At 36.0% G+C, this 13,641-nt stretch overlaps 1 protein-coding gene and 1 long non-coding RNA gene across 2 annotated transcripts; one reads left to right on the top strand and one right to left on the bottom strand.

Moving 5' to 3' along the window:
• The first annotated feature begins 2,692 nt into the window (after positions 1-2,692).
• LOC125185610 (auxin-responsive protein SAUR50-like) lies at positions 2,693-3,333 on the top strand. Its single transcript, XM_048082169.1, has one exon. It carries the CDS (start codon positions 2,709-2,711, stop codon positions 3,189-3,191), a length of 483 nt encoding a protein of 160 aa, XP_047938126.1. The 5' UTR covers positions 2,693-2,708; the 3' UTR covers positions 3,192-3,333.
• Positions 3,334-8,631: 5,298 nt separating this feature from the next.
• LOC125185137 lies at positions 8,632-10,189 on the bottom strand. Its single transcript, XR_007170069.1, has 2 exons — positions 9,903-10,189; positions 8,632-8,815 (listed from the first exon to the last, which is right to left on the bottom strand). It is a non-coding gene; the product is annotated as an uncharacterized LOC125185137 (long non-coding RNA).
• Between the last annotated feature and the right edge of the window lie 3,452 nt (positions 10,190-13,641).

Consider the following 13,641-nt stretch of genomic DNA (forward strand, 5'->3'; position numbering starts at 1 on the left):
CTATTTTAGCTTTTTATCAATTACTCCTTCCGTTCCATAGTAATAGAGACAATTCTTTTCGGCACGGAGATTAAGAAAAATGTGTGTAATGTTATTAAATAAAATGATAATAAAGTAGGGAAAAGGAAAAAGTAGAGAATAAAGTAAGAGAAAGGGAAACGTAAGTGAGAAGAAATGTGTCGACTTTTTACTAAAAAGAGAAATGACTTCACTGTTATGTAATGGAGGGAGTATATTCTTCAAAAAAATTACTTGAACCGATAATCTTCATATTACTAGTTATGTAGGTTATGATTTATTCTTTTACAAAAACGTACGGTATATAGTACAACACCATCTAAAAAATGAATTCAATAAGATATTTTATTTTGGGTACGAAGTATAGGAAACTTAAATCTCCACCATCTACTTTTTGAATTTAATTTACCATATTTAACTTAATTTTAACATAAATTTTGTTTTCACTATAAAGTTATCAAAGTATATATATGATGATGACGATGATACATGTTCGAATATTACAAGAATCCAGAGATATTATTTATAACGAAATAATATACTTCCTCTTTAGATAAGAATATATACCATTTTCTTTTTAGCCCATTCCATTATAATATACATTTTCTAAATTTAAAAATGTAATTTTTATTTTTATTTTATTTTATTAAGTATATATTAAAATTTGTGTCCAATTAGAATGGGTATATTACTGCAAGAGCGAGAGAGTAGGAGAGAACCTAAAATTTTGGAGTGGGGAGATATAGTGGGGAAATGGGAGGTAATTTGGAGTCTTGGACCATAGAAAGTGATGAAGGTTGACTTGACCTCGAAAGTAAGCGCACCACGTCAACTGCATCCTATATAATTGGATATCGTGTTTTCAATTTAGATTTATTTAATTTCATACTGTTTATTTCTGCATCTAGATGCATTTCTTTTTTATATGAGATTTAATAAAAAAATTGTTTTGAGTATATTATATAAAAATAAAATAAAGCAGGCATAAAACAATTATAGGGATAAAGAAAAATTAAATAAGAGAAATAAAATGTGATTTATTTCAAAATATAAGGAGAAATGACTCCGCAACAAATGGATATAGTGCTTATTTCTTTTATTTTCTTGTTTGAATTTCACTCCAATTTCTTTGCTGCCAAGTTGCCAAGCATTCTTTATCAACCACAAAAGGCAAAACGCAATAATATACTAGTGCCGTCTTTGTTTACTTATTTTCCGGATCATAATTGGCTAATTAAATTTAAAAATTGCTAGTAGTATAGTTGACAAAATTTATTGGCCATATACTAATATAGTGATATACATACAGCCTACATCTCTTTTTATCTATAAAAATGATCATCTGCAGTTTGCCTATAGCATTATACATATACAAATGCTATATAACAGTTGATGTTATTAATTTATCCAAAAGTAATTGTCTCTAGTTGTGAAACATTGGTATAGTACATCTGCTACCTATGAGGTTATGACTAGAATAACTATCGAAAAATATGTAAATATTATCAATTAAATACACGGACTCATAAACGCGCTCTACTAATACTATTTGAAAGCTGAATACAGTTGGCATCTAATAATACTAGTCAAACCAAATCAAAGAGTCTCATTTCAAAATCTTGGTGATGAGTCATGAGACGTGCATCTTTGGTTATGGACCATAGTCCATCAATAATGATACAGCCCCACTAATCACTGAGCTAATTAGTCTAACAACTTGCTGGCGCACCTTGTATATATTGGTAGTTATACCTTTTTACCAACTTTAAAGTGTATATATGTATAGTGTACGCCACATGTAATTGTATTTTCAAAATTTATTTTAACAGCATATCGCATACTGTAAGGGACATCCGGCATAAAATAATTTTTCAAGACTTCACACCGAAGTGAGAGTTTAAAAAGAGAAGACATTTGTGTCGCCTTAGCACATGGGTGAGGGGTTGGTGCTCAGGATTTCCTTTTTCCCCTACACAAATGGCAGAAAACTTGGGGATATTACATAGTTTTTTTGGGTATGTCTTTTATTTTTGTTTTATTCGTTCATTTGTTAACGGCTGTTTTGATCGCTGCGTCTTCAGTTTGAGCGTTTCTTTTGTATCTAAAAAATCTAAACATAACCAGGAGCTACTATAGTGCTACCTTCGTCTTAAGGAAGATGACACATTTCTTGGGTGGCACGAGATTTTATGTAATTTTATTTTATGTATTAAATGTGTTTCCCTTTTTAGTAATATGTCATCTTGGTTGAACAAATCAACAAGCTTCAATTATACGGAGGGACTACTAATTTATAACATAATAAATTTTTTGCACTTCAAAGAGTTATATTGGTAGACGAGAAATAAATGAAATTTCTGATTAATTCTTAGAGTTGCTCTTGCAGCCTTAGATTATGATTGGTGATGCGAGTCTAGTTTCCACAAACAACTTTCCATATTTTATTGGAAAAAATGGTAGTAATAAGATCATCCAATCATGTTTCTTCGAATGTACCTATACATATTAAAGTACTAACCTAAATATAACTGTTACCGGATCAAAGTAAATGAAAAATTGAAAAGAATTCCACGTCAATTAACTACCACAATCATGCAAAGTCTCTTGAGTCTTGATTCAAAAAGTCAAATGAATGACAATTTTCCCAAAAAACACTACAAAAAGCCATCTCCCATCCACCCTTTCCCTCTATGCAACAGTCAAGAAACCATAACTTACCTCTTCCACAAAATTGCTATAAATCTCCAATCCATGACACAAAAATGTTGGGGAAGAAACTTGGATCAATGAAGAAACTCGGCTCAAAGAAGAAACTTGGATCAATGAAGATACTAGCCAAGAAGGTTAAGTCCATTGGAAGCAACGAGGCATCATATGATGACAACTTGCTCGGGGATGACGGAGTAGTACTCTCCGAAGCATGCACGACTCCCATCGGAACCTTCCCTATGTACGTGGGAAAGTGCCGGCAGAGATTTGTAGTGCCAACGGGCTATCTGTCACACCCTTTGTTCAAGATCATGTTGGAGAGGGCGTATAATGAGTTCGGATTCGACCAAACAAATGTGCTGGTTGTACCGTGCAGTGTTGCCGCATTTGAAGAAGTGATCAATGCAATTCAATGCTGCAATCCCAAATTCGATTTTGGTGAGTTGGTGCAGGAGTTTATTTAGCCTAATTAGGCCTTGTTTAATTAGTTGTACATTAGTCACATACATATTAGAATACACACAAGTTCTAATTTATTTTGTCATGTTATAATCAATTCCATAGATTCAATTCAGAAGAAAGTTATTTCAGTCTTTTTACAGCAAATACAATCAACCTTTTCAAGATCGATCAAGTACAAACAAGTCAAGATTAACCAGACCTAATTAATAATTAATTGGTAGAAAGATTATATACCAAAAACATTAACTCAAAAAAGTCTTAAAATGTTTAATTAATTTGGTGTTATTTTAGTTTGACAACTTTATTTGAGACAGATGCATATATTGATATATATATATATGGGTTAGGAATTAGGATGGTCCTTGTGTAAACATTAATGGAGTATATAATCTTCACAGCTTTAGAATTTGGTTTTGTATTTTCCCCTTTTCTTTTCTTATTTATTTATTTGGAAGCGGGAGTTAAAGAAGTATGCAATCTAAGATTTCTTGCTTTGGTTCAACTTCAACATCAGCCTCAAGATATAAATACCTTTAAAACCACACCACTTGCAGGATAAAATAAATATATAGCTGATTTCCCTTTCTTAAGATGGCCAACCTCCAAATAGACGACACGATTGTATATAATTTATATGTTACGTGAAAAAGTGTTTGCCGTTTCAATAATAAAATTAAACTTGAATCATATATTATAAAGTTAAAATGCCCTCTGAGTATTACATCAAGACACAATCAATTATATTACTTAGTAAATAAAACGGAGCGGAAAACCCTAAACTCTACCAACAATGGTAGAATCTAGTTGAAGACAAAATAAAATATTACTCCCTCCGTCCCGGCTAAGATGACATATTGCTTAGCCGGCACGGGGTTTTAGAAGTTATTGGTTAAAGTGTTTAATTGGAGAGAGAGAATGTGTGTGTAAGTATTAAAGTAGAGAGATAAAGAAAGATGGATATTTTAATAGGAGTGAGAAAAAAGTGGTTGAGTGTATTAATTGGAGAGAGAAAGTTATCTAAAAAGGAAATGTGTCATCTTAGTTGGAACAAACTAAAAAGGAAAATGTGTCATCTTAAGCGGGACGGGGGAGTAGTAAAATAAAATAACTTGATTTTGGCTTTCACATATGACTATGAGTATCATTGAGAAGAATGTATCCTCTCATGTATGGCTGTAACTGCTATTGAAATGTCAACTAAATCAAGTTGGCAAATACCATCAAAATCACTTCAATTCAACATGTGGGCCTATTCATGGCAGTCACGCTCACACTTAATTAGTACCAAAAGGCAACGAATGACAGAATTGACTGATGTGATGATTCTATATTGTAATTTTAGACAATCAAGACGAAGCCCACCATTATATTTACAGCAATGATAAACAACCAAATTTTGTACAATCAAAACAAGATTATATTAGTAATTTTGATATGTTAATTAAATATTAAAATAATAGATATAATTAGTTAACAAATTAAAACCAATTTATTAATCTTTAGCCTCATTTTCAATTTTTTATTTTTATATTTGAATTATTTCTCTATTATATTTTAAATTTGTATTAAAGTATGCATTAATTACATTTTATGGTTCAAAAAAATTTAAAAAAATTATACACAAATACCATAATATTGTGCACATTCCATATACTATATATATGTCTATACTTTTTAATTAAATGCATAAATAAATTATTTTTTTACTCAAATAAACCAATTTTTGGTTGTACAAAATTTGGTTGCATAGACTTATTGTTATATTTATAAATAAGTCTGTAAAAATGAAGCCCAACACTTGATTTCCCCAATCTTGTTCAAAATCCGATAAGTAAATACCGAAACTACCCTTAAATCAGGGAATTACAAAGGTGATCACATAATTAAATGAAATTTTATGCATCTCACAATCACAGAAACATAAATATATATAAATTATATATATAATCATTACATGTGATCATGAGTGAGTTGTATTCTTAAGCAGTGAAGCATAACCACAAAATTCGACAAGTTGGAAAGAAATCATGTAATTAAATGTGATTGATTCCAAATTGATCTTAGTCCAAAAATAGAGTAGAAGTTTGTGGTTTCCATATGTACATTGAGTCTTGCCTCTAAAGGTTGTATCCCGAACATATTCAAGTAATACAATTGAAACAATTCCCCAAACTATTTTTATCATGGCGTTAGAGCAGGATTTAGGGCTCAGAAAAATTTCATCCTAGCCCTATTTTCATACCAAAACTCGGCCAAGAGGATGAAATCAACCAGAAAATCCTTTCCTATAACACAAAATGTCAGACACAGACACAGAGGAGGAGAAACCTACGACGGAATCAACCAGATTGAAAACGACCAGGAATGTTACCGTGGCGTTCAAATTGAACGGGGACAAACTACCCGCTGTGGTCGCGATTGGGAGTAGAAGGGGATACTCTCATATCACTGACGAACCACCAGAACCCGACAGCAAGGGATACCACGGTCTGGAAGAAACCGATCTAGTGGTCTTCTCATGGATCGTTGATAATATTGAAACCGATATTATCGCCGACTTTGCCCACCACCAGACATCTAAAGCATTGTGGGACAACCTGGCGATAACCTTCGAGAGCAAGGCAGATTCGTACCTTATATATGACCTGGAAGACAAGGTAATATCAATTAGACAGGGAAGTATGGATCTCGAGACGTATTACCGTTGAATATACGGTTTGTGGGTGAGCGTTGACAGAAGCCAGAAATCGCCGATAACTTGCTGTGACAAAGGGGTCAGGCAGTTCCGGCAACACTCGAGTGAAAAACGGTTGATCAAATTCCTCCCTGGATTGAATGAGGAATTCGATGGGATTCGAAGGGACATCCTCAAAATGGAACCATACCCCTCAGTGAAGAGGCCTACAGATATGTGAAGAGGGAGGCGGCTCGACGGAAGATCATGCCACCAGCGTCCTCTCAACACATCGGAGACACACCTGGCGTGGGAAGCGCCGATGCATCATCGGGGGTGATAGGTCATGGATTTGGAGCACAGCGAGATTGACCAAATAACCGGAACGGACCGCATCGACCGCTGCCAACCGGAGCCACACACCAAACCGGAGGGAAGCCCACGGACAAGAGAACACTATGGTGTTCCCACTGTGGGAAAATCAAACACACGAGAGAAACGTGTTTCCTTCGGGTAGGATACCCAGAATGGTGGGACGAGAGGCAGAGAGCACGAGCTCAGGCGAAATTGGCCACCGTCGGCGTCGCAGAAACAGGGTAATGGCAGAATGCCTCGATTCAGAGTCAAGAAGCGGCAATCAGGGGCGGAACTCAACAGAACAACGCCTCATACCTAGAATCCTCCGCTGGCGATGGAATTCGGGTCGGGAATTTTGTGGAAGGGGCCAGAGCGGTGGAGTTACCAAATCGGGGAGGCGACACATTTGATGGAAGTAAAGGGTTTGATAATCTATCAAACCCTAATATGTTTATGTTATCTCAGTCAACTCCCCATACTCTCTATAAAATGCAAAATCAATCCCATTCCTACAAATATGATCCCCCAGATTTACAGTATTATGATAAGCCACCCAATAGTTTCCCAAATTCTGCAATCACCCCAGAAACTATCACATTGATGTCCAAAATCGTTTTGCACCTCTTATGAATTTTTCGCTGCATTCAATGTACAAAACAGTGATAAAATTGATAGGAAAGGTTGGATTTTTGATTGTGGAGCCACCGATACTATGACTCCCGAAAGGACTGATTTTAGTGACTTTTGTGAAATCACTAAAACTTACATTAGGACTGCGAATGAGGAACTAATTACTGTGGCAGAGGCTGGAACCATAGAAATTTCTCCCAATCTTCGATTGTCGAATTGTTTGTTTGTTCCGGGTTTATCTCAGAGATTGATGTCAATAAGTCATGTTATAAGGGAGCTAAATTGTACACTCCTAATGCATCTGAGTTTTTGCATTTTACAGGATATTCGGACGAGGAAGATCGTTGGGCGTGGCACTGAGGACCAAGGACTCTACTATGTGGACGAGGTAGCTCAACATGGCAGTGCAATGCTGGCTCACGGGTCCACAAAAGAGGAGGCTTGGCTGTGGCACAGAAGACTAGGACATCCCTCCCCGGGTTATTTTAAGCTTTTGTTTCCTGATTTTACTGTTCCTGAGAATTTTTCTTGTGAGACATGTGTTTTGGCCAAGAGCCACAGACAATCTTTCAAACCTTCAGACACTCGTATGAAATTTATGTTTGATTTAGTACATGCTGATGTTTGGGGTCCTGCACCTGTCATTGGGGGGAACGGTTTTAGATATATTGTTACCATTATTGATGATTGCACTAGAATGACTTGGATCTATTTCTTGAAACACAAATCCGAGGTAACCGAAAAATTTGTCTTTTTCCTCCAAATGATTCAAACTTAGTTCCAAACGACCATAAAAACCTTCGATCAGATATCGGGAAAGAATTTGTTAATAAAACTATGTCTGAATTTTTTAGAGAAAAATGTCTTGTTCACCAAACTTCTTGTGCCTATACACCTGAACAAAATGGGGTAGCCGAGAGAAAAAACAGAACCATCCTAGAAGTAACCCGTGCTCTTATGATCGAATCCAAAGTCCCCACCTTCCTTTGGTCCGAGGCTATAGCCACCGCAATCTATCTCATAAACCGATTACCCACAAAAATCCTAAACAAAAAAAGCCCCTCTCGATATCCTCTCCAAACAAGCCAAACTACTTGTACCTCTTAGCATGACACCGAAAGTTTTTGGGTGCGTAGTCTATGTCCACATTCCCAAACACGAGAGAACCAAACTGTCCCCGTGTGCGACAAAATGCGTTTTCGTGGAATATGAAGTAAATAAGAAGGGCTACAGATGCTTTGATCCTAATACTAAGAAGGTTGTCACCACTATGAATTGCAATTTCTTAGAAACAGAGTTCTTTTACCCTCACCACCTTAGCAGTCAGGGGGAGCAAAATCCTACAAATAATTATGAGGACTGTCTAAGTTGGTTTGTGTCACCTCTAAGTCCTTTGATTGAGGACCTAACAGAGACAGTGGTCACTGCCGCCGAGCATGCCTCTCCACCAAAGTCACCTCAGCCACCACCTTCCGATGCTCCTCAACCGATATCCGAGGTATGCCCCGACTCTACCGATGAAACTGCAGTTACTACTAACGGTGCAGAGAGTGAAGATAATACTGTTGATGGTGATACTGGGAGATATATTCTACCACATAGAAGTACTCGGGGTGTTTGTAACACCCCCTGCCCGATCGATGACCGCCCGGGTAGGAGACGTCACAATTCCGGTACTGTAAACTCGATAAATTAAAAAAAATTCCATGTTACCAAGCATTTCATAAAAATATTCATAGCAAAACATATTGATTCTAATTCTGATAGTGGCAAAACCATAGTTCTGAAATAATTTACAAAGTAGCTGAATATATTATACATAAGTTAGTTATAATTATGTCATACTTTTACAAACGAGATCTATACCAAAAGATAATAATATCAGTGACTATACCAAAAGGTAATAAGATTAGCTACTAAAGACGACACACGAAATGTTGAGGCGAAAACACCAACCTTAGCGACCTGCATCATAGTCACAGTTAATTCCAATATTCAAATTAAAATAATATGTTGTAGTAAAGGACTTAACACGGCCAATATTTAAATTTAAGCCAATAAGTCATTAACTAATCACTATGCATAACTTTGTTCAGCATCAACAACTTCTATAGTGTCATATTTATCATTGATAACATTAATATCCTCAATAATTCCAAGTATCACATTTAACATCGATAACCCTATGCTTGGTCTCGACACAAAGTTCATAGAATACCACCAACAATAACCCATATTAAGGTGTCATTAACCCATATAGAGGTGTCAATAACCCATACGAGAGTGCCGATAACCCACATAGGATGTCAATAACCCATATAGGGTGCTAATAACCCACACAGGGGTGTCGATAACGCATATAGGGTTAATAATCATCACATAACAATTATTAATTATGATATATATATATCCTATAACTATGTAAGCATATATGTATCAAACACGGAACCACATAATATTACAATATTCATATACAACTTAAATTAATCACATGAACCCACAGTTAACTTATAATTTTCATTTATATCTTATTTCCTAATTTAATCTTATTCCCTTTTTATTTTTCGACTTTTGATGGAGCACTCCTCAATATCATTTGGTAACTCACTTTAAATCTCATTTTCACCTTTAAGTATACATTAAGATTTTTATCCCACCTTTCTCATATTTTTGTAGAAACTGTCCTATTCAAGCATCACTTTGTACCACTATTATGATCATCTCTAGTTAAGAATACTCAAAAATAACAACCTTCACATGTAGTTATAGGGTTTAACTTATACTAGCATGATACTTTCTCAAGCTAAATCTGAGTAGCAGTGTGCCCAACTATATTGAAGCATTCTAAATTAAAACTACATTCACATAACAAGATCATATTTTCTCCTAGTTCACCTTCCCGGTTATGCATAAGAAACTAATTAGTCATTACACAATTTAGATTTCCAACTAATTTGCTTAACTTCAAATATGGGAAAAAACCTAAACATAAATCCTAACTTTCAATTGAAGATAAAATTAAATGAATCGCAGATGTAGGGAGACCCCTTACACAAATGGAAGGTAGACTAGCCTATAGGTTCGATAGAATTCGGTGATGACGACGGCGAAATTTTTAGGACAGTCGCGACGCAGAGAGAGAGACTTGTCTATGTGTGCGCCTGCAGCAGAGAGGGATTGAGAGGGAGAGGAAGAGAGACGAGAGGAAATCTGCACACGGTCGTCATAGATGCAGCGTCACCGAAGGAGGGCTTTGTGTGTGTGTGTTTCAACGTGTGTGTGTGTGTGTGAATGGTGCTGTGTCTCGAACCTTCCCGTAAGTGGGAGAATGAAGATAGATATCCCCCTTCTTTTCTTTATTATTTGTTTTACTATTTATTTATATTTGCTTGCTTATATTCTCTAGAATGAATCTATACAACAAGTCCAACACATAATCTATTAATATCTCAAAATTTCTAGGAAACAATTCGACCACTTCAATAGCAAAGAGAGGACTAAGGTTTAATTTATATAAATATAGTACTATGATCATTTCTAATCATTTTTACATCTATAAGCTAATTAGAATTTAGATTGTATATTATTCATGTTAATTGATATCGACCAGAATTGATTTTTGTAAAAATCTAAAAATCATCTATTTATTTTTTTTTACCAAATTATTGATTTATAACTGGCCCAATTTTCGGGGTGTTACAACTCTACCCTCCTTAAAAAAAATGGCACGTTCTTTCAAAGCAACACTATATGAAGAGGAGGAAATTCCACATACGGCTGAGGAAACAATGGAACATAAACATTGGAGGGAGGCTATGTTCATAGAAATGAAGGCATTGATAAAAAACAATACATGGGTGAAGCGAAGATTACCAGAGGAGTGAAGCCTGTGGGATGCAGGTGGGTGTTCACAATCAAACGAAGGCCAAATGGGTCAATTGATAGGTACAAGGCGCGACTCGTTGCAAAGGGGTATACTCAAACGTATGGAGTTGACTATGCTAAAACCTTCTCTCCAGTGGCAAAGATCAACACAGTAAGAGTACATTATCAAACGGACTGCAATCTTTTTCTGTCCGTGAAGATCCCACCAGAGTGCCTTCTACTTCTAATAGGCCATGAACTAGATCCGAATCATTCTCAACGAGTCCATAAGAAGTGATCCCATTTTTTTCATCGGGTCCGGGTAGAGACCAAAGATCTTGAGCGACCGATCCGGCAGAACAACTCAAAAGATAAAGAAGTATCGTTAATTTCTTCATGCTCGTTGCAAGCTCGAAGTACCATTTGTACAAATAAGAATCCCCTTCGTTACATAATTTATTCTTCATATAGATAGATATAGGATCTATGGGGCAATTACTTAGAATTCTCAATTTCAGCAAACAAAGATTGGCCTCTCCACCAGTTTGATGTGACAAATGCCTTTCTACACGGGGAGCTACCAAAACCAGTATTCATGATTCATTCTCCTGGGTTCACTGAAGATTTTGAGTCTGGGGAAGTGTGTCAACTCAAGAAGATACTGTATGGACTTAAACAGTCACCGAGAACCTGGTTTGGGAGGTTCACCGAAGTAATGAAGAAATATGACTATAAACAGAGCAACTTGAATCACACACTGTTTCTCAAGAAGAAGAATGTGAAGATCACATGTCTTATAATCTATGTCGACGATATGATCATTACTGGGGATGATTTAGAGGAGATTGGTGAGTTGAGAAAAAACTTGTATAAAGAGTTTGAAATGAAGGATCTTGGCCTTCTCAAATATTTCTTGGGAATTGAAGTCCTAAGATCGGATCATGGAATCTTCATCAACCAGAGAAAATATGTGTTGGACCTTCTAGCTGAAGTTGAGATGATAGACTGCAAGCCTGCAGACACTCCGATGGTACAGAACCACGGACTACGGATACGAGAAGGAGCGGAACTCACTGACAGGGGGAGATACCAGAGGTTAGTAGGAAAGCTCATCTATCTATCTCACACTCGACCAGATATTGCATATGCGGTGGGAGTGGTGAGCCAGTTTATGCACTCACCGCAAGAGGATCATTGGGAAACTGTATTGAGAATTGTCCGATACTTGAAAGGGACTGCGACACATGGAGTACTATTTAAGAAACGCGGACACTTGGAGATTAACGGTTTCACTGATGCGGATTGGGCAGGGAATCCGAATGACAGAAAATCCACTGCCGGATACTTTACATTTGTTGGAGGAAACCTTGTTACTTGGAGGAGCAAGAAAGAGAAATTTCGGAATAAGGGGTTAAATTCGCTGACCTTTCGTAATTAGGGATTCAATTCGCTGGCATTTCGTAATTAGGGATCGAGGCATGCGTATTCTTCAGAATATGGGATTTCTGATGTTTTATCTTATTTAAGTTCTTTTTCAATATTATTTCCCTCTAAACATTTATCAATTGCCTAAATTACCCCTTCAAACTTTTACCTAAATTCATAAAAATAAACAAAAAAAGAAATCAGCGCTATTTTCTTCTAAATAATTTAGCGTCGTCTTGTAATCTCTCCCAAATCACCCGCCTTTTTCATAAAAACCTGCCTCCACCCTTCTCCTCTCCCCAACACGGCGCCTCCGTTCTTCACTGCCTTCATTGCCTCTTTTCCTTACTTAACGGGTGCCTCGACTATTCGCCGCCTTTGCCTCTACCTTTCTCATCCGTCTCTTTAACGCAAAATAGCTGTGATTCTGCAAGGAATTCAAACTACACATATGGAGTACGTATTTCTGTTTTGTGTGTATATGCAATATACATATATACTTAAATTTTGTTTTGTTACATACTGTGCTATATATAATATGCATATGTACATGGTTTTTGTTTTTTCTGCCTTATATACAAGTCTCAAAAGTAGAGAGATTGAATATATTAGTGTTTTGATATTACTTAGCTTACGTAATTGGAAAATTTGACATACACTTGTTGAAATTTTGTGGAGCAGAACATAGTACACGTTTGTTTGTGGCAGAAAACATACACATACAATACGTATATATACGTTTGTTTATATATACATACATATTTGTTTGGAACTTATATAATTATGTTGAAAATTTTGATATATTTAGTTCTTTTGTTATTTGGTAGGATGGATCACATAGATGAAATTGATACCATTGATTGGGACAGTATAGAAATTATTCCACTTGAATAATCACAAATTGGTGCTCCTGAGAGCTTGATGGATGAAGAAACAATGTTTGCTTTTGTTGATCTAACCTCAGAGAAACCTAGTGATGCGGTAGAGAAAATGAAGTCTGATCCAATTGTTGATGAGATAATGGACATAACAGTTGATGATCATATTCCGAACGAAGAGACTGTATTTCATGATATGGAAGACCCTCCAATGGATGTTGGAACCATATATGCAAATATGAATGATTTCAGGAGAGCAGTGAAGCAACATGCTATAAAGACTCAATTTGAACTAGTAACAGAGAAATCCAATCCAAATTTGTTCAGAGGTTTCTGCAAAGCTAAGACTTGTCCGTGGTCAATTGTTGCTAGGTTGATGAAAAAAGAAAAGCATGTCAAGGTATATTTAATAATGCGTACTGATGTAGTTAAATATTTGCTCATTTTAATTATGTGTGTATTTTCTTACTAATATATTTGTGTCCCTGGATAGGTTACTTTGAATAAAGGAGAGCATTTTTGTTCATCCACTGGTAGAGTGAGTACTAAGATGACCTCGTATCATTGGGTTGGAGAAAAGGCAATTTCTTTTTTAAAGAAAGATCCAAACATGGGAGCAAAGAA

The sequence above is a fragment of the Salvia hispanica genome, chromosome 4 (genome assembly GCF_023119035.1).
Source record: "Salvia hispanica cultivar TCC Black 2014 chromosome 4, UniMelb_Shisp_WGS_1.0, whole genome shotgun sequence".
NCBI classification, from domain to species: domain Eukaryota; kingdom Viridiplantae; phylum Streptophyta; class Magnoliopsida; order Lamiales; family Lamiaceae; genus Salvia; species Salvia hispanica.